Source organism: Dromiciops gliroides, chromosome 3, assembly GCF_019393635.1.
Source record: "Dromiciops gliroides isolate mDroGli1 chromosome 3, mDroGli1.pri, whole genome shotgun sequence".
NCBI classification, from domain to species: domain Eukaryota; kingdom Metazoa; phylum Chordata; class Mammalia; order Microbiotheria; family Microbiotheriidae; genus Dromiciops; species Dromiciops gliroides.
In genome coordinates, this window is record NC_057863.1 from 417,909,861 (window position 1) to 417,932,059 (window position 22,199).

Consider the following 22,199-nt stretch of genomic DNA (forward strand, 5'->3'; position numbering starts at 1 on the left):
GGAGGTCTAGCTTCTTCCCAGGGTGTCACGATCCTGGGGTAGCAGATCGGTTCTAGTACAATCCCAGAGGTTAGGTACATTATGAGGGTAATGCAGATTTGGACTGAAACTCATGGGCCTATCTTAGGGTGGAACTAATCTATGGGAAGAAGGGGGACAAGAAGCCCTTTGGATCAGGAATGATATGGTATGGAATTTCTACAGCTGGGCCAGAACAGATTTGCTCAGAAACAGAAAAGACAGAAACTCTTTACCCTGGTAACTATCCCATGGTATTTGGCATGATGTTACTCTGTTAGATAGGTATAGTAATCCATCATTCATTCTTCAACTATCATTTATTAAATACCTTTCTTGTGCAATGGACTGTGCTAGATGTTGGGGATATTTAAAGATAAATGGGGCATGGTCCCTAGCCTTGAAGATCTTTAAATTCAGTAAAAGGAGTTTATAATTGCTTAGATTAAAATGTAAGTTATTTTATGTCTATTGCACGATTAAATCAAGATGACAGCATTTATTCCTCTTGTAAGTTTCTTCTGTATAATTGTCCCTGTTTCCACTTTTGTTTATACTTCATATAAATAATGAAAGTTAGCATGACATATTCTATGAGGATTTTTTGTTTCTTTGTTTTACAGCAACTGAAAGAACAGAAAAACACAGGCACCAGAACTAATGAGGTGAGAGAAATTTCTCTTTTTTCTATCATGTCCATCAACCTCACTCTTCTTCATCACATATTTCCAATCACTTGCCAAGTCTTAATGTTCTGCCTTCATATCTCTCACATCAGACCCCTTCCCTGCAAACTACACCCTTGGTTCAAGGCCTTCCTCATCTTTGGCTAGATTATTCCAACAGTTTCCTAATTGGTCTCCTTCCTCAAGTATTTCCACATTTAATCCATCCTTTACATTGATGTCAAAATAATTTTCCTTAAGCACAGATCTGACCACATCAGTCTCCTACTTAATAAACTATAGGGGATTCCTATTGCTTCCAGGATAAAATATATAAAGGCATAGTTCACACCACTGGAGATAGTATCCACATCAAGTGTAACAAGAAGTAACATCAGTGTGACTTGGGCTCATAGCTGAAGAGTTAGTGTTCTATGTATTTGGACATAGTTATTGGTATACCACAGAGGACTGTGAATTCAACTGACATGACCTTATTATATGGGACGTGGGTCTCTCCATTTCCCTTTGGTTTTCCATCTGTAAATTGAGAACAATAACAAGAGGTCAGTTTATATAAAGAAGTACTTCTCTTAGTGAAAGTAGGATTACCTCCATCTTCCATCTGAGGAAATTAAAGTCTGGAGAGGTGGAGTAATTTACTCAAGATCACCCAGCTAGCAAGTATCCGAGCTGAGACTTGAACCCTGGTCTGCTGAGTCTAGTGTTCTTTGTACTTCACCATGCTGTCTGCTTATCTTAGGGATTTTGTGAAGATTAAGGAAATAAAAGATGTATCATGCAAACAGAAATGAAACACATACAAAGATTTGTGTACATTCAATTGGTATAGAAAGGGCTTAATTCTTCTCTTTGCATCAAGAAATTACAATCAATCAATAAGCATTTATTAAGCAACACCTTTATGTCAGGAACTGTACCTAGTCTGTGGGCACTCAAAATAAATGAAACAATCCCTACTCAGAAAGAGATTATATTCGAGGCAGCTAGGTGGCACAGTGAATAAAGCACTAGCCCTGGATTCAGGAGGACCTGAGTTCAAATCCAGCCTCAGACACTTGACACTTACTAGCTGTGTGACCCTGGGCAACTCACTTAACCTTCATTGCCCCGCAAAGAAAAAAGAAAGAAAGAAAGAAAGAGCTTATATTCTAAGGGGGAAGAAAATAAATATGTATATGCATGTATACAGATAATATACAAGGAGAATAAATACAACTAAATACAAAGTGGTTTCAAAGGGAAGGCATTAGCATTGCAATATCACTTCCTCTATGTGGAGGGAATATAGACCCTCCTAATACTCCACTTCCTGATTCACCCTCTGGCCATATATAAGAAGACAATTGGTATTTGAACTTCATGTAGATCCTGAAGACCATGTCATGTGTTTGAAAGAGAACTGATCTAGGAGTCAGGAGACCTGAGATCTCTAGGCATTGATGGCGAGTAGCTATGTGGCCTTGCCCTTTCTCCTAGTCTTACTTTCCTCATTTATAAAATAATAATTGCCCTAGCTATTGCAAAGGTAGTTGTAAAAGCTCAGTGATGAGATGAAAAATTTTGGATGAAGTTATTTTTCATGGTTTGGTTTTTCTTATGTTGAAACTGGTTCTGGTTAAGCCTCAGTCCCACCTCTAAAAATGTTAGTTGGCTTATAAAAAACCTAGGGTGGATGAACTAATTCCTTTGAGACTTTTAAATAACATTGTGCATGTCTGGTTTTTTTAGGGCCCTCTCATTGTTACTGAAGAGCTTCATTCCCTAAGCTTTGAGACCCAGTTGTGTCAGCCTGGCTTGGTAATTGATTTAGAGGTAAGTCTTAGATTTCAAAGAATCACAGAATTTGAGCATTGGAAAGGACCTACCTCAGTGGCCCCTCTTCTTGCCCATTCATGAAGGAATCCCTCCCAGGACAGACTCTGCATGAAGATCATCAAGTACTTGCCCAAAGTAGAAGTAATTGTCAGCCATGTTGTTGTTGTTTTTCCCCCATGTATCTTTATCTCCAAGTTTTTCCTTTAAGGATGTTCCTCCGGCTACCATGCCCTACTAAGGTATTTGCTTGCTTTTTGGTTGTGGCTGTGCTGCCACGAATTACTATTTATGAATCCAGCTCTTCAGGTAACCGGGAGTTAAATTTACCTTTGAATTATTGAAGTTATATTTTCCCAATGTTTTTCATTTCTTATATCGTGTCCTGGCATGTGTTGGAGATTTTTCTTTAAATAAAAAAAATTCCTCAGTGTTGAGTTAAACAACAAACTCAAGTGAGTATCTTAAAAATAGTCTTCCTTTTAACAGTTGTTCTGTTGTGCTCTGGAGAGTTCAACCTCCACATCATTGTAAGAGCCTGTGGATAAACTAGGTTTACTGCCTCTAAGCAACTAGGGGGTAACGAATTCCCATGGGACAGAGGGATGGAAAGCAGCTGCTCAACTTGCTATCCTTTCCCCTAGAATGTTGGAGTTACAACTGTCTTACTAGGCCCCACCAGCCAGACCTTCACCTGTCTCCCAACTTTGTCCATTCCTCTCCCAGTGTTGTACTGCTTGCTCCCCAAACCCCATTTATCTTTCCACTTTGTACAACCTCTTATCGATTCTTTGTCTTCTCAACTCAGTTGTGTGACTATACCTTGGTCAACCAATATTGTGAGACCTACTTGCACAGCCATTGTCTGTTTTTCTCTTGTGTACACAAACAATAAAAATTTTCTTGACCAAACTGGGGGAGTCGGGGAGGTGGGACGGGGTGGAGAAGTTACAAAACAAAATATATGTATATCTATAAATGTCTATTTCTTCTGAATACATTAGATAAGTAATTTTTGTGACTGGATGAGGGTGAAATGTTTCTAATTTAGATTGCCTCAAAGTCTTTTTCTTCTTTTAGACAACATCCCTGCCTGTTGTTGTGATTTCCAACGTTAGCCAGCTTCCCAGTGGATGGGCATCCATTCTATGGTACAACATGCTAACAACAGAACCCAAGGTACTAAGGATATCTAGTTGTTAAGAAAAAAAAGTTAACCAAAGGGCCCTATTCCTCTAGCTTGGAAATCTTCAAATCACGTTAAATGGCCAAATAAAACTTCAGTGAAAAGCATAGAACTCATGTGGACCAATGTGTAAAAATTATGAGGAACTTTGAAAAACTGAAACAAATGTGAGAAAAGAGATCTGTACTTTTCTTTCTTTGCTTATGAACCCAGATTCAATTCCATTTGATTCAATTGAGTTTTTATTAAAAGCCTTCTATGTGGGGGCAGCTAGGTGGCGCAATGGATAAAGCACTGGCCTTGGATTCAGGAGGACCTGAGTTCAAATCCAGCCTCAGACACTTGACACATATAACAGCTGTGTGACCTTGGGCAAGTCACTTAACCCTCAATGTCCCACCAAAATTAAAAACAAAAAAAACAAACAAAAAAAAACTTCTATGTGCCATGGACCATCCTAGGCCCCGAGGATTTACAAATGGAAACAAATTATAATTTGCTTCATGAAACTTTTGTGGCCTTTGTCTTTGCTTACAAATTATGAATCAACTAAACCAACTTTGGTTTTTCGAGAAGTTTGACCAAAGTTAAGCCTACTTTTTCTTTCTATTGGATCCAGAGATTCCCTTTCTGTTTCCACTTGGCTCATTAAATTTGTTCTTTTATTCTGGGGCTGCTGGATGACACGGTACAAAAGGATTTGAAAAGTTAGGCCTGTAAATAGGCATGAGTTTCAGCACCCAGTCCTTCTTTGATGCCTCTGCAGTTGTTCTCAAGGATTTTTGTATTATGTTTTCTCTCTAGAATTTATCCTTCTTTCTGAACCCACCGTGTGCAAAATGGTCTCAACTTTCAGAGGTGTTGAGTTGGCAGTTTTCCTCTGTCACAAAAAGGGGACTTAATTTAGAACAGCTGAACATGTTGTGCGAGAAACTCCTAGGTATGAACATATGGACTTTTTTTCCATCTATAAAAGATTCTTGGTACTTAAAAAAAGAAATTCTCTGTTTCCTCTTTCCCTTCCTGAGAAGTTAATATCCTATTAGATATTTAAATTGTGATTCACAAAACACAGTGTGTCCTAAAGGAAAACGACTTGCAATCAGAAGACATCATACGATCCTAGGCTAGTGAGGTCACCTCTCTGGGCCTCAGTTTGCTAATGTGTAAAATAGAGATAAATTATATTTGTACCACCTATGCCCAAAGTTGTTAGAAACTAAACCAAGGAGAAACTAAAGCAGAGTGTGCATGTGTGTCATTATTACCATTACTATAGGCATCCCTCTCTTTATGAGAGATCTGTTTTAAAAGTGATCAGAATTTTCTTTTGATTTTGCACACATCACAATTTCAAATACGGTAATTACTGGAAAATGTTTAACTCCAAATTAAATATATCCCTTACTACCAAAATGTTCTTGATTCTTAAGATAGTGTATAGAGTGCTGACTTGGATTCAGGAAGATCTGGGTACAAATCCTGCCTCACTACCTGGGTGACCTTGGGCAAGTAACTTAAACTCTATGGGCCTCTGTTTCCTCATTAGTAAAATGAGAGGTTAGATTCAATGACCCCCTCTAATGATACAATCCTATGACAAGTATGGCAGAATTTTGCAGTTTGTCACACACTACAGGAAAACCCAATATTCATGAAAGCACAGAGGTTTAGATTCTCACCTACCCTATGACTTTAACCCAAAGATATTTCATAGTATGACACCTGAGGTGAGAACTAGCCCCTTTAACCCCAGTCTTTTACATGAAATAGATACATGTCCCCCATGGTTTTGATGGGCACTCCTAGCTGATCATCATGGAAGATGTGGACCTTGGTATGGACGTTGGAATTCCATATAATAAGATGGTTCCCACATCTGTAGCCCATCAAACATCAAGGGAGCCTAAGATATGGGTAGAGAGTCTTTGGGCCACAGCCTTTCAAGGGTTCACTAGTCCACCAACACTGAGTACATCAGAGTTCCATTTTAGATACCTCCTAAATCTAAAGCTATTGCAGAAAATGGCTCTTATTTATGTGCAGAGGATCATGGATCCAGGGCTTGAAAGAACCTCAGAAGGGGGCAGCTAGGTGGCACGGTGGATAAAGCACCGGCTATGGATTCAGGAGAACCTGAGTTCAAATCCAGCCTCAGACACTTGACATTTCTGTGTGATCCTGGGCAAGTCACTTAACCTTCATTGCCCTGCAAAAAGAAAGAACCTAAGAGGAAATTAAAGTTAATCTGCCCCACTCCTTTACAGTCATGGAAAAATTTCACTGCTTACTTTGTGTAAAATTGTATAAACCAAGTGAATTTCATCTATAAACAGCACTTCGTTAAGATAAACCATTCTTCCAAGATCTTTGCTTTATGTAGACTTCATACAGTTCTTTGGAGTTATTCTGCTAACGGTCAAGAAACTTTTGTTTTCTTTTTTTCTTATTCGGGGAAGAGCTGTGATATCCATTTGTCTGTGCTGGAATGAGTGGTATGAAGGCAAAAGAATGGTCTTCGTAACCACTTGAAGTCTGTTCTATGTCTGTCCTTTGGTTTCTGTAACTAATGTTCTTTCACGTGCTTGGCTTTTACACGAGGATAGTCATTCCCTACAATGTAATGCCTTTGGTAATTTTTCTGGGGGCATTAGGTAGGGGGAGAGGATGGGAAACCTAGCATCTGAGATTAGTATGGAAAGCATCTTTTTACCTTGGGAATAGATGTGCTCTCGGTTTTGTAAAGGACTTGGAAAATAATTTATAATAAAAAGCATTCAGAGAAAAGTGGAAAAATAATCATGGGGAAGAAGGGAAAATGTATGGCAGTTTCTTAACTGATAGAAATGTAACTTGAGAAAAAAGAAAAAACATTTGTAAAGTCCTAGGATTTCAAGGGACTTTGAGATGTCATATAATACAAATGGCTGCATCTCAACCATTTGGAAAAAAAAAACAATCACCCCTTTTTGTAAAGATCTCCAGGAAAGGTGATTGTGAAATCTCTCTAGCAAGAAAATCCAATATTTCTCACTCTACAGATTAGAATTTTTCCCAGGAAGTTGCCAAGAGACCCATTTAATAGTCAGTGATGGAAGTGTGGGTCTTTTTGCAAATAACTTCAAATTTTTTACAGACTTGCTTTAGTATAGAGTATACCCAGTGTGCCCTTGTAATAAAGATTTAAAAAGAAAAAACCTAAGGCATAAAAAAATCAACCAATATAACTACATTCTGAAAGTATTTGACACCCACATGCCCCCTACCTGTGGCATTCCCTTCTATTTAGATCTAAAATTTAGGTCTAAATCCCTAAAAATATAGAAACAAAACATTCCCCCTGAGACTTAAAGAAAGGAGTCATGGCATCACAGGGCCTGTGTTGGACAGGTTTTCTTTTTCTTTTTCTTTTTTTAATTTTATCTTATTTTTGAGGCAATTGGGGTTAAGTGACTTGCCCAGGGTCACACAGCTAGTTAAGTGTTAAGTGTCTGAGGCTGAATTTGAACTCAGGTCCTCCTGACTCCAGGGCTGGTGCTCTATCCACTGCACCACCTAGCTGCCCCTTATTGTTGGACAGGTTTTAAAGCAGAGATGTAGGAGCAATTGCAGAAGAAGACAGTATCAGAAGAATTGAGCTAAAGGGTTTTTTTCCTTAAAACACTTTAAAAAAATCATTTCCTCTTTTCTCCATTGTCTATTTCTCTTATAAAAATCAGCCAAGTACAGGTATTATCCAAGAATATTTGTTATTTATATCCTCTTAGCATTGGGGGTGTGGGAGGTGGAGGATACATCATCACCTGGTTCATCTTTCTATTTGCCTTTTGACTCAAATCAAATGTGTAGATCCTTCAAAGAAAAATTTTCTCCATATATTTTCTTTCCATTCCTTTTTTTGAGAATGTGTACAAAAGCTTTTAGTCTAACTAAAATTTCGTAGTGCTATTTGTATCCTTCTGAGGACATTGATTTTGTTTGTTTGTTTGCTTAGGCCCCAATTCCTCTAGCTCTGATGGTCTTATTCCTTGGACAAGATTCTGCAAGGTGGGTTCTTCATCTGTTTTGAGTTGGTTAGAAAGATCAAGGTCCTACAGCTGAGCTTCTGTTCTCATTCTTTCTTTTGATCATCCACCTCCTATCCTGGTAACCCCTTTGGAATTTTTCTTCCACTCAAGGAATCCTTAGGGAGAAAAAAAAAATTAAGTTTCTATGGTGCAACCCACAAATTTGGTAGTCTAATGTGAATCCTGAAAGGAGGCTTCCAGCTGAGTGATAATATCCTCTTACTTCCCTAAGCTCTCTTTACTTCTCTTGGGGTTCTCCCGAGAATATTTTATTCAGTTATGTGTGAAGAGCCCTATTCTGTTCTCTGGCCAGAAGTGTGCCATCAGTGGGTGACCTCTCCTGAGTCTAATTGGGAAAAACTAGAAAGTTATGCTACAATGATTTTGTAGAGGAGGGCAGTTTATTTTCTCTTTACAAAAATGACTTTAGTCTCCCCTTTTTTCCTCAAAGAGAAGGAAGCAGTTAGCTTATACACTGGGGGGAGGGGTCTCTACCTGGATAGCCTTTCTCTGATTTGGTAAGGAGGTAGAAGCAGTAGGAAAAAAAATAAGAAACTTGGTGTCTGAATATTGTTAAGAATGGAAGATTTGCAGATCCTGTTGATTTGGTCTTCAGACCTGGATGGACAAGATCTTCCTCTGAGAGATAACTGGTTTTATGTATAAGAATTCTCTAGTTTTGTCAGCTTATGCAGGGCAAGTTAGATTCAGATTTGGGTTTAAGAATCCACCGTGAGAGGTAGTATAGTGTCAAGAACATATATAGTCATATGTAGTTTAATTCTGAACCTGGTAACTCACTAGCTTTGTAACTTTCCTGAGTCATAGCTAATTCATCTGTACAATGGGAATAAGAATATTTAGTCTACTTACCTCATAGAAAAGTGAGGAAAGTGGTTTTTAAAATTTTAAGTGTTATACAAATGTATTGTCATAATAACTGTTTTGAATTTTTAAAAGTTTTCTAATGTATGTATTTATCATTTCAGGAAAATATAAATGATAAAAATTTTCCTTTCTGGCTATGGATTGAGGGCATCCTTGAACTTATTAAAAAGCATCTAATTTGTCTCTGGAATGATGGGTAAGGTTGATAGATGGTTGTTTTCTATGACGTATTTTGGATAGATGACCTTCTGCTGCATATGTAGGGCATGACTAAGCTATAGGTGCCATGTTTAATTATTTACTAGACTGTTATCAACTTTGCCTTGTCACTCCTCTTCTTTTTTTAATTTAATTTAATTTTTTTCTTTTTGCGGGGCAATGGGGGTTAAGTGACTTGCCCAGGGTCACACAGCTAGTGTCAAGTGTCTGAGGCAGGATTTAAACTCAGGTACTCCTGAATCCAGGGCCAATGCTTTCTCAACTAAGTGATTTTTTAAAAAGCATAGATCTGACCATTTTTTCCCCTTACTCAATAAACTCCAGTTGCTTCCCATCACCTGCAAGATAAAATACAAAATCCTCTGCTTGGCATTCAGAGCTCTTCCTAACCTTGCCTATCTTTCCAGTCTTCTTCCACATGACATCTACTTTTCAATCCAGTGACACTGGCCTCCTAGCTGCTCCACAAATAAAACACTACATTTCTTGGATCCTGGCATTTTTCCTGTCTGTCCCTCATGCTTGGAAAGTTTTCCTTCCTCATCTTTGATTTCTGACTTCCCTGACTTCTCCCAAGTCCCAACTAAAATCCCACCTTCTTAAAAAAAAAAATAGAAAAATAAAATCTCACCTCCTCTGGGGAGCCTTCCCCAAGACCTCTTAATTCCAATACCTTCCCTCTTCTAATTACTCCCTCTCTATCCTCTATGTAGCTTGTTGTCTCCCTGCCCCACCCCTCCCACACACCCCCACCCCCCACCCCCCCCCCCCACCACCCCCACCACCACCACCACCACCACCACCCTCAGTTAGATTGTAAGCTCCCTGAGAGCAGGGACGCACTTTTACCTCTTTGTATCCCCAGGGCTTAGCATAATGCCTGGCACCTGGTTGGCACTTAATAAATGTTTGATGACTGATTGATTTGAAGAGGAAATGAAATAAAGCTGGAAGGCAGATAGAAGCCAGATTGTGTAGGGTTTAAATGCCTAGAGGAAGAGTCTTTTTTTACCTTAGAGGCAGTGGGAACCAATGCAGGTGTGGGAAGTGACTAAAATATGGTCTTTTGCCACCTCTTCACAGATGTAGCTTTGCATAGATTTGACAACTAAGAAAAAAATGGCAGATGATGTTCATAATGAATAAGGAACAACAAAACACTTCCAACATATCCGGGATTGTTTCTAGTTAGCTTTCTAAATTTACACTAAATTTCATAGGTGAATATTTAGTGGAAAATGTTTGGCCCCAAATTAAAGATATCATGTTCTGTCAAAATGTTCTTGGCTCTAGACAAGTTGGGCAAAAGCTTGCAGCTTCATAGACACTGTGGGGAAAGCCACTTACTCAGAAAAGCAAAGGGGTTAGGTTCCCACCACCTCTATCACTTCATCCCAAGGATATTCCATAGGATGGCACCAGAAGGGGAAGTAAACTCATGTAAATAAAGGCTTCTACCTCTAAAGAAGCTACTAGCACAGGAAAGTATATTTGCTGATCTGGGCGTCCTGTCATAAAACATACTTATGAAATGCAGACAATCTGCTACTTTTAAAAGTATGCTAAAATGGGGCTGCTAGGTGTCGCAGTGGATAAAGCATTGGCCCTGGATTCAGGAGTACCTGAGTTCAAATCCGGCCTTAGACACTTGATACTTACTAGCTGTGTGACCCTGGGCAAGTCACTTAACCCCCATTGCCTCGCAAAAAAAAACACAAAAATATGCTAAAATAATAAAAAACCTAACAGAAATTTAATTCAGTAGGTAGTGGGAGGCAGCTAATTAATACAGTGAATAGAGCACTGGCCCTGAAGCTAAGAAGACCCTAGTTCAAATCTGGCCTTAGACTTTTTTTTTTTAGGGTGAGGCAATTGGGGTTAAGTGACTTGTCCAGGGTCACACAGCTAGTAAGTGTTAAGTGTCTGAGGCCTGATTTTAAACTCAAGTCCTCCTGACTCCAGGGCCAGTGCTCTATCCACTGCGCTACCTAGCTGCCTCTGGCTTTAGACTTTAAGAAGCTGTGTGACTATGGGCAAGTTACTTTATTTTTGTCTACCTCAGTCTTTTCATCTGTAAAGTGGGAATAATAATAGCACATACCTCTCAGGGTTGTTGGGAGGATCAAGTGACACAATATTTATAAAATACTTTATAAAACTTAAAGCTTTCTAGAAATGTTCAATGTTATCATTTTATTGTTATTATTAGTTCAATAAGTATTGGTCAAGTCCTAACTATATATGCAGCACTGTATCAAGAACAATAATTCTGAATTTATTCTTCCCTTACTTCTGACATGAGTATAGTTTGAGACTTATAATATGCCCATACTCATTATACTAATATAATTTTAATGTTTTAGTGTTTATTTATTTGACCAGACCTATGATTTCCTTGGTACGGGAAGGTCTGGGTGAGGAACTCCCTCCACCAGTGCTGATCATCATATTCTCTACATTTTAGAGTTAGGCAGCTGTGTGGTACACTGGATTAAGTAGGGAAGCTCTGAGTTCAAATCCTGCTCCATACACTTATTAACTATGTGACTCTTACTAAGTCACTTAATCTTAAACCTCAGCTTCCTTATCAAGGAAGTGGAGATGGTAATAGCACCTATCTCCCCAGAATTGTTAAGAGGGTCAGATGAGATTGCAGTCAGGGGTACCTTAGCTGTTATTATTGTCTTAAAGAGACTCCTGGGGCAGAGGTGTCAACACTCCCCAGTGCTGCCCTAAGTAGATTAAAATGTAACTGGGTATCCGGCCTCAGACACTTAACACTTACTAACTGTGTGACCCTGGGCAAGTCACTTAACCCCAATTGCCTCACTAAAAAAAAAAATGTAACTGGGAAATATTTAACAAAATAAATAAAAATATAAGTAAACATAGATAACATTACTTAAAAAAATAAGTCAATATATGGTCCCTACAAATCCTTGTGTATGAATTAATGGCCCTCTTTTCTATTTGAAGACGGCTAGGTGGTGCAGTGGATAGGGTGCTGGGCCTGAAGTCAGGAGGACTCCTCTTCTTGAGTTCAAATCTAGCCTCAGACATTTACTAGCTGTGTGGTGGAGGCACTTAACCCTGTTTGTCTCAGTTTCCTCATCTGTAAAATGAGCTGGAGAAGGAAATAGCAAACCACTCCAGTATCCTAGCCAGGAATACCCCAAATGGAGTCATGAAGCATCAGACTCAATTGAATTACTATTAGAACAATACTGTGGGGGCAGCTAGGTGGTGCAGTGGAAAAAGCATCGGCCCTGGATTCAAGAGGACCTCAGTTTAAATCCAGCCTCAGACACTTGACACGTACTAGCTTTGTGACCCTGGGCAAGTCACTTAACCCTCATTGCCCCGCACAAAAAAAGAAAGAAAGAAAGAAAGAAAGAAAGAAAGAAAGAAAGAAAGAAAGAAAGAAAGAAAGAAAGAAAGAAAGAAAGAAAGAAGGAAGGAAGGAAGGAAGGAAGGAAGGAAGGAAGGAAGGAAGGAAGGAAGGAAGGAAGGAAGGAAGGAAGAAAGAAAGAAAATCAACACTGTGTTCTATTTGGATACCACTGTCCTGGGTCACTAAAGGGTTAAGTGCCTTGCCAGAGTCACCTTAACCATTATCCATCAGAAACAGAAGAATTCAAGTCTTTCTGATCTCCAACTCAATTCTATTCACTAGGTCATGCTACTTCCTTCTGGAATTTCTATATTAGTCTTAATAATGCAATAGTCTCTGTGGTGTCATTAGTTTCTACATTTTCTTAACCCCTGTTTAGAGGATCATTTTTTTTCTTTGTGTATGATCACATAAAAGTAAAACTCATCTATTAAACCAAAAGATGATGTCTTATAAATTCTCTTTTCACACACAGGTGTATAATGGGTTTTATAAGTAAGGAGCAAGAACGGGCATTACTAAAAGATCAACAGCCTGGGACATTTCTGCTGAGATTCAGTGAAAGTAGCCGGGAAGGAGCAATCACTTTTACTTGGGTAGAAAGATCACAGAACGGTAGGTGCTGTGTCCTGAAGACAAAGTACATGAACATGGCCTTACATGTACAGTTAGGTTATGGAAAATGGGAAACTGTCATTAGAAAAATCGCTTGTTCAAGTGTAATTAAGTGTAATACCAAAGTGTATACTAAAATAAAACAGGAGATCCTAAACATACCTAAATCTGTCTCCTGATAAGTTTTAAAATAACATCATCCAAACAGTTATGTAAATTCCTCTTTGAAGTGATATTGAAATCAGTTACTGAAATTGATAGACATAAGGACTATTAAAAGAGTCAAATGTTTATTTCCTGGTTTTATCATAATATGTAACAGGTTGAACATCAACCTTTATGAAAGGAGAAATTTTTCTGTAGGTAAAAAAATAAAATCCCAGGCTAGTAGACTATAAGTGAATAGACACTGGGATGGGATGAAAGCACCAAAAAACCTTAGTTTTGAGTTTTTAAATTTTTAAACATTCAGATATAATTTGAGTTTTGTAAATCAAAAGGTTGTCAGAGGTACAGGTGAGGAAAACAAAAAAAACCCAAACAGGGTCATGAATAGTAAAACACAACAGAAATAACTGAACAACAGATTAGGATATGAACCATTATTTGCTAATAATATATTAATTAAAAGAGAGGAAGCCTGGGAGTGGGCAGCCTTGTGGGTGAGCAGAATAGTCAGTCACAGGGTAAAATTTAAGGGGTTCCAAGAAACTTTCCCTTTAAACCCCACAAATATTAACTGTACCACACTCTCAAATTTTACCATTAGAGATTCATTCCTTTTATTCTTAAAGTTTTTTGGTTATCAGTTTTCATGTTAAGAAGTTAATACTCTGGGCAGCTAGGTGGCGCAGTGGATAAAGCACTGGCCCTGGATTCAGGAGTACCTGAGTTCAAATCTGGTCTCAGACACTTGACACTTACTAGCTGTGTGACCCTGGGCAAGTCACTTAACCCCCATTGCCCCCCCCCCCAAAAAAAAAGAAGAAGAAGAAGAAGAAGTTAATATTCCTGTGAGCAGAGATCACTTTAACAGGTCTCATGAGATATACCCATATCTAATCTCTCTGTGGTTTGGTTTTAGTGTTTTTAAAATTATGAAATCCAGAAATGAATTTCTAGAGTTATTTTTCAGCTCCAGAAAGGCATTATTTCAAAACAATTATTTGGAATTTAATTTTAGGAAACATTATAATGCAGTCTAGATGTAAGAATGAATACTAAATTTCTGATTGCAAGATGCATGTCAGAAAGGTCCTGTTTTGGGGGCAACTAGGTGGCACAGTGGAAAAAACACTGGCCTTGGATTCAGGAGGACCTGAGTTCAAATCCTGCCTTAGGCACTTAACACTTACTAGCTGTGTGACCCTGGGCAAGTCACTTAACTCTCATTGCCCCACCAAAAAAAAGAAAGAAAGAAAGAAAGAAAAGAAAGGTCCTGTTTTTAAACAGGTAAAGGCTAGTGGGAAAGATACTAAATTGTACACAGATAGTTGTTCAGTACTGTCTGACTTTTTGTGACCCCATTTTTAGGGTTTTTCTTGGCAAAGATACTGGAGTAGTTTGCCATTTCCTTCTCCAGCTCATTTTACAGATGAGGAAACTGAGACAAACAGGATTAAGTGTCTGAGGCTGGATTTGAACTCAGGTCTTCCTGCCTCCAGGCCTAGTGTTCTACCCATTGAGCAATCTAGCTACCCCAAATTATACATAGGCGTGTATTTAAAAAGCATGCATTTTTATATAACCATTAAATTTGAAACATGTTAGTATTAGGTTATTTCATTACAAATTTAAATTTTAATTTGTTAATTTTAGATTTAAATTTAAATTTAGATATAGAAAGGAACTTGGAGGTTATCCCATCCAACCTCCTCGCTTAAAAGAGAAAATGTAGACCCAGAGATTAAACGACTTGCACCAGGACATAAAGGATTTGAACGGAGACACCAAAGCCAGGACTTTCTCTATTAGACCATGTTGCTTCCCCAGAAGTTCAGGGTTTTTTTGAAGGACTTTTTTTTTATTTAAAAAACTAACATGAGTGAAGAAAACATTTAAATACCTCCCAGAGCTGTGATTGAAGCCTGGCAATTGTTAAGGGGTAAAATTCTAGCTAAACTGTCTAAAATATCTAATGAGTGGTCGCCAATAAATTATAAGCTTCAGCAAGAGTTAGACTTTTAAGCATTTATTAAGGAGAATAAGAATTTGGTAAAGAGAGAAAGGCCTAGATTTCTATCTATTAAAGGGAGAGCACATTTTTAGCTCCCTTCTCCGCCAGCGTCCCCAGGAAAGAGCCCCAGAGTCAGCGCCAGTCTCTTCCTTCCTCCTCCCACTAGTCCGCGTCACTTCCTGACTCCTGGTCTTGCCCTCAAAGACCTTCCCTTCATGGGCAGAACTCTTCTACAGTAAGTATCCAGCAGGTGGCGTTATTCCAATCGTTACACAATTCAGACTGTAAAAATAAGACCAAGGCACCAGCCTAATGTCAGCACACCATTCATTCATTGTGGGTCTGGCTTCTTGCTGCTGCACATATACAATAACAGTAATAGCAACAACTGACCCCCTTTGTCTAATCTCACCAAACTCCCCTTCCTCAAATATGGCATCTCCAGTTGAGGAACAATGATCAAATCAACTTTAAGATTTTTTTTTTTCCTGAAAGGGATATATCAGTGTACTTTCTTTTGAACCCATTCAGCATAATAAGCAACTTTCCAAAAATACTGTTCCCTGGCCATGCTCTGTACAGTCTCCCTCACTTTGGAATGTAAGCTTCTGGTGGGAAGGGCCTGTCTTTCATTTTTCATATCTGTCCTTAGCACTTAGCAGAATGCTTGTCACATAGTAAGGACTTAGCAAATTCCTGTTCATCCATTTCTCTTGAATAAAGGTCTTGAATGTAGACTTCTGAATTTGACCCTAAGTACTATGACAACTGATGTCCTAGGGAGAGACCATTGTACTAATTCTTTCCTTCCCTTTGAAAGAGCACAACTTATTGGATATTAATGAAATAGCATGTCTTATTTTTGGTAACTAACGCCTATGTTGTACAGATTTTTATCAGACTCATTTTGATCCATAAACTCTGTGATATTCTGCTCTGCTGTTTTTAGTAATTCTCTGAAACAAGTCTGGATTAATAATTTAAAAAATAAACCAGACCTAGTTAAATAGCCATTAATCTGAAAAAGATCTGAGGGTTTTGGTAGACTGCTAGTATAATATGAGTTGACAGGGTGATACAGCAATGAGAAAAAAAAAAGTAATGTGACTGGGATGGTAAAGGGTCATATGAGGATCGATTGAAGGAACTGGGAATGGTTAACCAAGAGCTGGTGGGGGTGGGGGGAGAAGGGGGAAGTATTATTTGAAAGGCAGCTAGGTGGCTCGGTGGATAGAGTGCTAGGCCTAGAGTTAGAAAGAGTTATCTTCCTGAGTTCAGATATGACCTCAGACACTTACTAGCTGTGTGAACCTGAGCAAGTCACTTAACTCTGCTTGCCCCAGTTTCCTCATCTATAAAATGAGCTGGAGAGGGAAATGGCAAACTACTACAGTATCTTTGCCAAGAAAACCCTAAATGGGGTCATGAAAAGTATGAAAGAACTGAACAATATTCATGTTGGTGTGAGATTAGGTTATGAAGCAAATTTAGGAGTGATTTCAGGACAAATTTCCTATCAATTAGAGACATCCAAAAGTGGCCCAAGCTGCCTCTGAAAGTAGCAGTTTCCTTTTCACTGTGACACCTTTGTTGGGTATGTTTTAGAGCAACCGTGTCACCTTCTTTGTTGCATTGCCTGCAGTCCAGTGCCCAAATCTGATTAAAATATAGTTGGGAAATGTTTAATAACATAAATCAAAATACAATACAACATAAATAATGTTAATTTGTGGTTTTCTAATTCAGTATGCAGTCCACAAGGATCTATTTGGATCTATTGGAGTTTGAAATGACTGTTTTAGAGGGGATTCTTGTTTAGTTATGCATTGGGTTGGATGGCCCAAGGAATTTTTTTAGATACTGTGACTCATCTCTCCCTTCCTTCCTTTCTTTTATTTTTTTTTTAAAGAACCTGTGTTTCATGCCGTTGAACCCTACACAAAAAAAGAACTCTCTGCTGTTACTTTTCCTGATATCCTTCGGAATTATAAAGTCATGGCTGCTGAGAATATCCCTGAAAATCCTCTGAAGTATCTCTACCCAAATATAGATAAAGACCATGCTTTTGGCAAATACTACTCTAGGCCAAAAGAAGGTGAGTGGACAAAATCAGCACGGAGCCTCTGGTAGTCCCTGTACTGAAGAATGTGTCTTCTACCATTCCATAAATCTGTGTGTCTCCAGGATTTTCATTCCCTTTAGAGATATATGTGTCAGCCCCCACATATCACAAGTTGGGTATGTGACAGGGGGCTGTGCAGGTAAACATGACAACCCTCATGTAGAAAAGCTGCCCTAAGGGTCAGACTGAGAGAGTTTCGCAGTTACCTGGGCTTTGCACCCCTCTAGAAATCAGTATCCTTGGGGGCAGCTAGGTGGTGCAGTGGATAAAGCACTGGCCCTGGATTCAGGAGGACCTGAGTTCAAATCCAACCCCTGACACTTACTAGTTGTGTGACCTTGGGAAAGTCACTTAACCCTCATTGCCCCTGCAAAAACAAACAAACCAAACCCCCAAAAAACCAGAAATCCGTATCCTCTGTGGATTGTCAACTCGACATCAGTACAGTACTAGCCCATCTCCTTTCTACTTTTAACCCATCAAAATTGACTTCTCTTGCTACAAAAGTTTGTCTTTAAAAGGTTAAAGGGTGCTGAGTTTGGGCCAGGCCCATACAATGCCTATGCTTTGTAAGTAATGCCAAACTCCTTTTGCTAAATTTTTTTTCCTGAGCCTGCCTGATTTATTAAGGTGAAGCCCCAACAAAGATTTTTTCCTTTCAACATGTGTACCTATTGAAATGCAGATAGCTTGAGTGACGATTAGTTTAAATGCCAGCTGACAGACCCCTGGAAATAGAGCAACCAGAGACCATTAAAATCTGAAGGACCAGTTAAACCAATCTGGACATGACCATTAGTCTTATTTAGAACTTCCCCAGCAAATGGTCATCTAGCCTTTGCTTGGAATTCTCTGGTCCTGCTCCAGAAAGGAAAGATAATAAAAGGGGGGAAAAGCTTTAGTTAGAAATGTAATCTTTTCCAACTGGTAAATTCTGTCAAAACCCAAGATGGAAATACTCTAGAGAAATATGTGCACTGGTTTGGTTTGTTGTTGTTGTTTTGTTGGGGTAATGAGGGTTAAGTGACTTGCCCAAGGTCATACAGCTAGTAAGTGTCAAGTGTCTGAGTCTGGATTTGAACTGGTTTGGTTTTAATAATAAAATGCAACATTGAAAAGCTAGGAAAGGGATAAGAGTTTTGAAAAGTAAAATTACATTTTCATCTCTATAAACGTTGAAATCCTCACCCACGTCCCAAATGAGGACATTTATTTGTAGCTCCTGGCTTTTACATTGTAGGTTTGGCAGTGGATTGATTGACTATAGCAAGTTTTCCAAAGATTATAAAGGCAAGTTGCAGTTTGAAATGGGAGCTGATGCAGATAAGGAGAAAGAGAAATGGCCCCACTGTCCATTTCTACTCATTTGCCTTTTTAAACTCTGTAATGATAGCAAATAGTAACAAATAACATTTGTTTAGCACTTTAAGGTTTGCAAAGCACTTTACAAATATTATTTAGTCCTCACAACTCTGAAAGGTGGGAAAACAGGCTGGCAACTTACTCAAGGTCACAGAGGTAATGAGTGCCTAAGGCTAAATTTGAACTCAGATCTTCCTGACTCCAGGCCCAGCCGTCTATCCCTTAGGCAATCTAGCTGCCCTGATAATTCTGAAAAGGGAATTATTATTATTATTTTTTTTTTTTTTTTGGCCAGGACCTAGGACTTCACTGAGGTAGGAAACTCAAGTTGAGGAAACTTTATAGCCGGAGAGAGTTGACTAGAGTAACAGTGTTGTGGGAAAGGGAGGCTGGCCTACAGCACCCCAACTACACCTGAACCAGATTAAAATGTAAACAGGAAATGTTTAACAAAAATAAATAAAAATACAATAAAACACAATGTTAATATGTAATCTTCTAAGTCAATTCGTAGCTGACAGGGATTCTTATGTATGGTTTAATGGCTCTTTTTTCTATTTGAGTTTGACACCACAGCTGTAGGCCACTCCTCCCCTTCCCATTTCACAGATGTGAATTAATTCACATAGGTGTGAAAATTAATTCCACCTGAGGCCCCACAGTTGAAATGATTTGCTCAAGATCCCACAGATAGTGACAGTGCCAGGATTAGGCCCCTAGTCTCTTGAATCTCAGTCAGTCCAATGTTCTTTCCAATTGTGACAATTTAAAAAGTTCTGAGAGACCATGTTTCTGGGTAAATTAAAATCAGATTTATTGAGTCCATCTAAAAAGCAGTCAACAACAAGAGGCTCATTGTCCACCAAAGAGACTGAAACTGTGGAACCTTCAATATTTATAAAGGCTTTTGAAAAAGGGATGTACGTGAGGGTAAAAATCAACTCTGATTAGTCAACAAGTAAAAAAAGAGAATGAAGATTATAATGGCAGGCAGGCTATATTAAAACAAGGGTCTTTGGGGTACTGACTGGACTGGGATCCCAGTCAAAGAGACTTATCAATTTCCTTATCACCTATCTGACAAAAGGGAGGGTCCACATTTTCCCAGAGTTGTCTGAGCAAATACAATGAGCATGAATTAACCCATTCACATAAACTTAGAATTTATTTTACTGACTTTGATTAGATCTCAGCCATCCTGACTGGGTATATTTTCTAGAAAGATTTCCCACATTGATTGATTTCTGGATGAGGAAGTAGAAAAGGGGAAAACTTTGATCCTAATGCAATAATTAGTTATTAATACTAGAGAGAAATCATCATTTCTTAAACAACATACCACACTGCTTACTCATACAATTTGCAGTTCAGAAAAGTCATTTCTCTTGCAGCATGTTTATAGGAGGGTTAATTTCCCATTGGTAACATTTCAGAGTAGGCAAACTGGGGTTTTTTGTTTGTTTGTTTTGGGGTTTTTTGCAAGGCAACGGGGGTTAAGTGACTTGTCCAGGGTCACACAGCTAGTAAGTGTCAAGTGTCTGAGGTCACATTTGAACTCAGGTCCTCCTGAATCCAGGGCCAGTGCTTTATCCACTGTGACACCTAGCTGCCCCCAGACTGTTTTAAAATGAAGTTTTCCCTACTTTCTGCACATTGCAGTTGTCTCCTTGTAAATGATGGAAACAATTCAAGGTGGAGGTAATCTACCTTTCTTGGGCCCTCCAACTCCTTGCAAGAGTTGAGCTCTTCCCAGTATCACTGTGGCTGAAATCCTGAATGTTCCCTCTGTGATTCAAGTTGACAAAAGCAACGGGGGTGGGAGAGATTCTTAACTTTTTGTGAGCCTTCTCTGATAGTCAAGGAAATGTTTGGGTTTGTTTGTTTTTAACCCTAGGTCAAGTACACACTGACTAACCAGATGTGCGTTTGGTTTGTTTGCTTTCCAGCCCCAGAGCCAATGGAAGTTGATGGCTCCAAAGGAACTGGATACATCAAGACTGAACTAATTTCTGTATCTGAAGTGTAAGTGAATGTGGAAGAGCATCCTTTTTAGAACCTCAGTCTATTCCCATTCCTGGGGGCATGGGTGGACCTCAGAAATACTTGTAATTTGTTACTCTACCATCAATCTGTAGGATGGGCAAGATGGCATGAGAAGACGCTAATTAGGAGTTCTGTGAACCCAACCGTGGTGTAACCTCTAAGCCAGTTCTGTTTTTTTTTTTTTTAATCAAAGCTGTGTTAAAGCTTTCCAAGCGCCAGAAGCATTGATGTTTTGAAACAAGTGCAAATAAAACGAGCAATAATTTATCAGAGTGGGAAAGTAGTTCTTTTCAATCTAGAGCAGGCCAAAGCTGCAAGTGAAATACATTTTTTTCCTCTTGCTTTTATTCTTTGTCTCATTTTGTAAACAGTAAAATACAAAAACCAAACCAAAGCTAAACCCAAAACTTTTGGAAATGTCATTGTCAGTTATTTGCCCTCCTGCATTGTCTTGGGGTGAATGAATGGATCTAGCCACCATGTAAAAAAAACCCTCCGAGCAGCTCACAGTGGGATGAGGGAGTCCCCAGACATGGTGCTTCTCTGGGTAGGCATTGCACTTCCAGGGCAACACAAGTAAGTGCATGTGGCCATGGTTAGACTTCATGAGGACCATTGGGTGCCTGGTGGGCTGATGGATGGCTCACTCCCAGGTATAGGGGCTGGAACGGGTGGGGAACCAATACTCCCAGAGGGTAGACCTTTTCAAAAATATTTGACAAGTCTGTTTATTTCCTAGAGATGACCCATATGGTAGAACAGGGGTTCTTAACCTTTTTGGTATCATGGACCCTTTTTGGCGGTCGGGTGCAGCCTATGGATGCCTTCTCTGAAGAATGCTTTTAAATGCGACAAATAAATAACATAGGATTAAAAAGGAAACCAGTTATACCGAGATATAGTTATCAAAATATTTTACCAAAATAAAAAAATCAAGTTCATGGAGCCCAGGTTAAGAACCCCTATTGAGAGTGATGAGGTAAGGGGTGAAATGTCAGTTCTCCTCTTGGATTTAAGTGTGGTTACATTTTCCCCTTTCATTTCTCTCCTACTTTAGTCACCCCTCCAGACTTCAGAGTACGGAGAACCTTCTGCCTATGTCTCCTGAGGAGTTTGATGAGTTTTCTCTGATAGTGGGCCCTCTAGAACTCAACAATGCGGTAGGTACAGCTACCAAAAAGAATGTCCTCAGGGGCCTGGAACCCGTTGGATTTCCAAGGCAGAGAGTTGAAGTTAAATGAGCACATGCTGCTTTTCAGAGACACTGAACGGAGTTGTTTTTTAGGCCATCCAAGGACGAGCTACAGGCAGTTATGTTTTAAAAGGCTACATTTTTGTCCAGGAATTTTGGACGTTTTAAGAGATGCTTTCACAAAAGAGCCATACTTTGGATATTTCAACCATCCACCACAGTCCTTTTCCATATGCCCCACAGGGGTTTCAGATAATGAAGTTCTAAAAACTCCTGGAGGAAAACGTGACCACTGATTGAACTCTTTTAGAGGGGTACCTGGTTATTTTTTTTGTTTGCTGTCATAATCTGTTACTCTTGCATGGGCACTGCTATGCAGATTTCAGTCTTTCCTGTGCCAGTCTGTGCTTCCAGTAATG

General features: G+C 39.1%; 1 protein-coding gene across 1 annotated transcript in view; it reads left to right on the forward strand.

Annotated features, from left to right (window-relative positions):
- STAT1 (signal transducer and activator of transcription 1) overlaps positions 1-22,199 on the forward strand; it is a 66,026-nt gene that overhangs the window by 39,117 nt on the left and 4,710 nt on the right. Inside the window, exons 14-23 of the mRNA XM_043994796.1 lie at positions 642-683; positions 2,436-2,519; positions 3,600-3,698; positions 4,510-4,645; positions 7,700-7,752; positions 8,762-8,856; positions 12,746-12,885; positions 16,971-17,156; positions 20,492-20,567; positions 21,646-21,748. Coding sequence (XP_043850731.1) covers positions 642-683; positions 2,436-2,519; positions 3,600-3,698; positions 4,510-4,645; positions 7,700-7,752; positions 8,762-8,856; positions 12,746-12,885; positions 16,971-17,156; positions 20,492-20,567; positions 21,646-21,748 — 1,014 coding nt within the window. The remainder of the gene's footprint in view (positions 1-641; positions 684-2,435; positions 2,520-3,599; positions 3,699-4,509; positions 4,646-7,699; positions 7,753-8,761; positions 8,857-12,745; positions 12,886-16,970; positions 17,157-20,491; positions 20,568-21,645; positions 21,749-22,199) is intronic.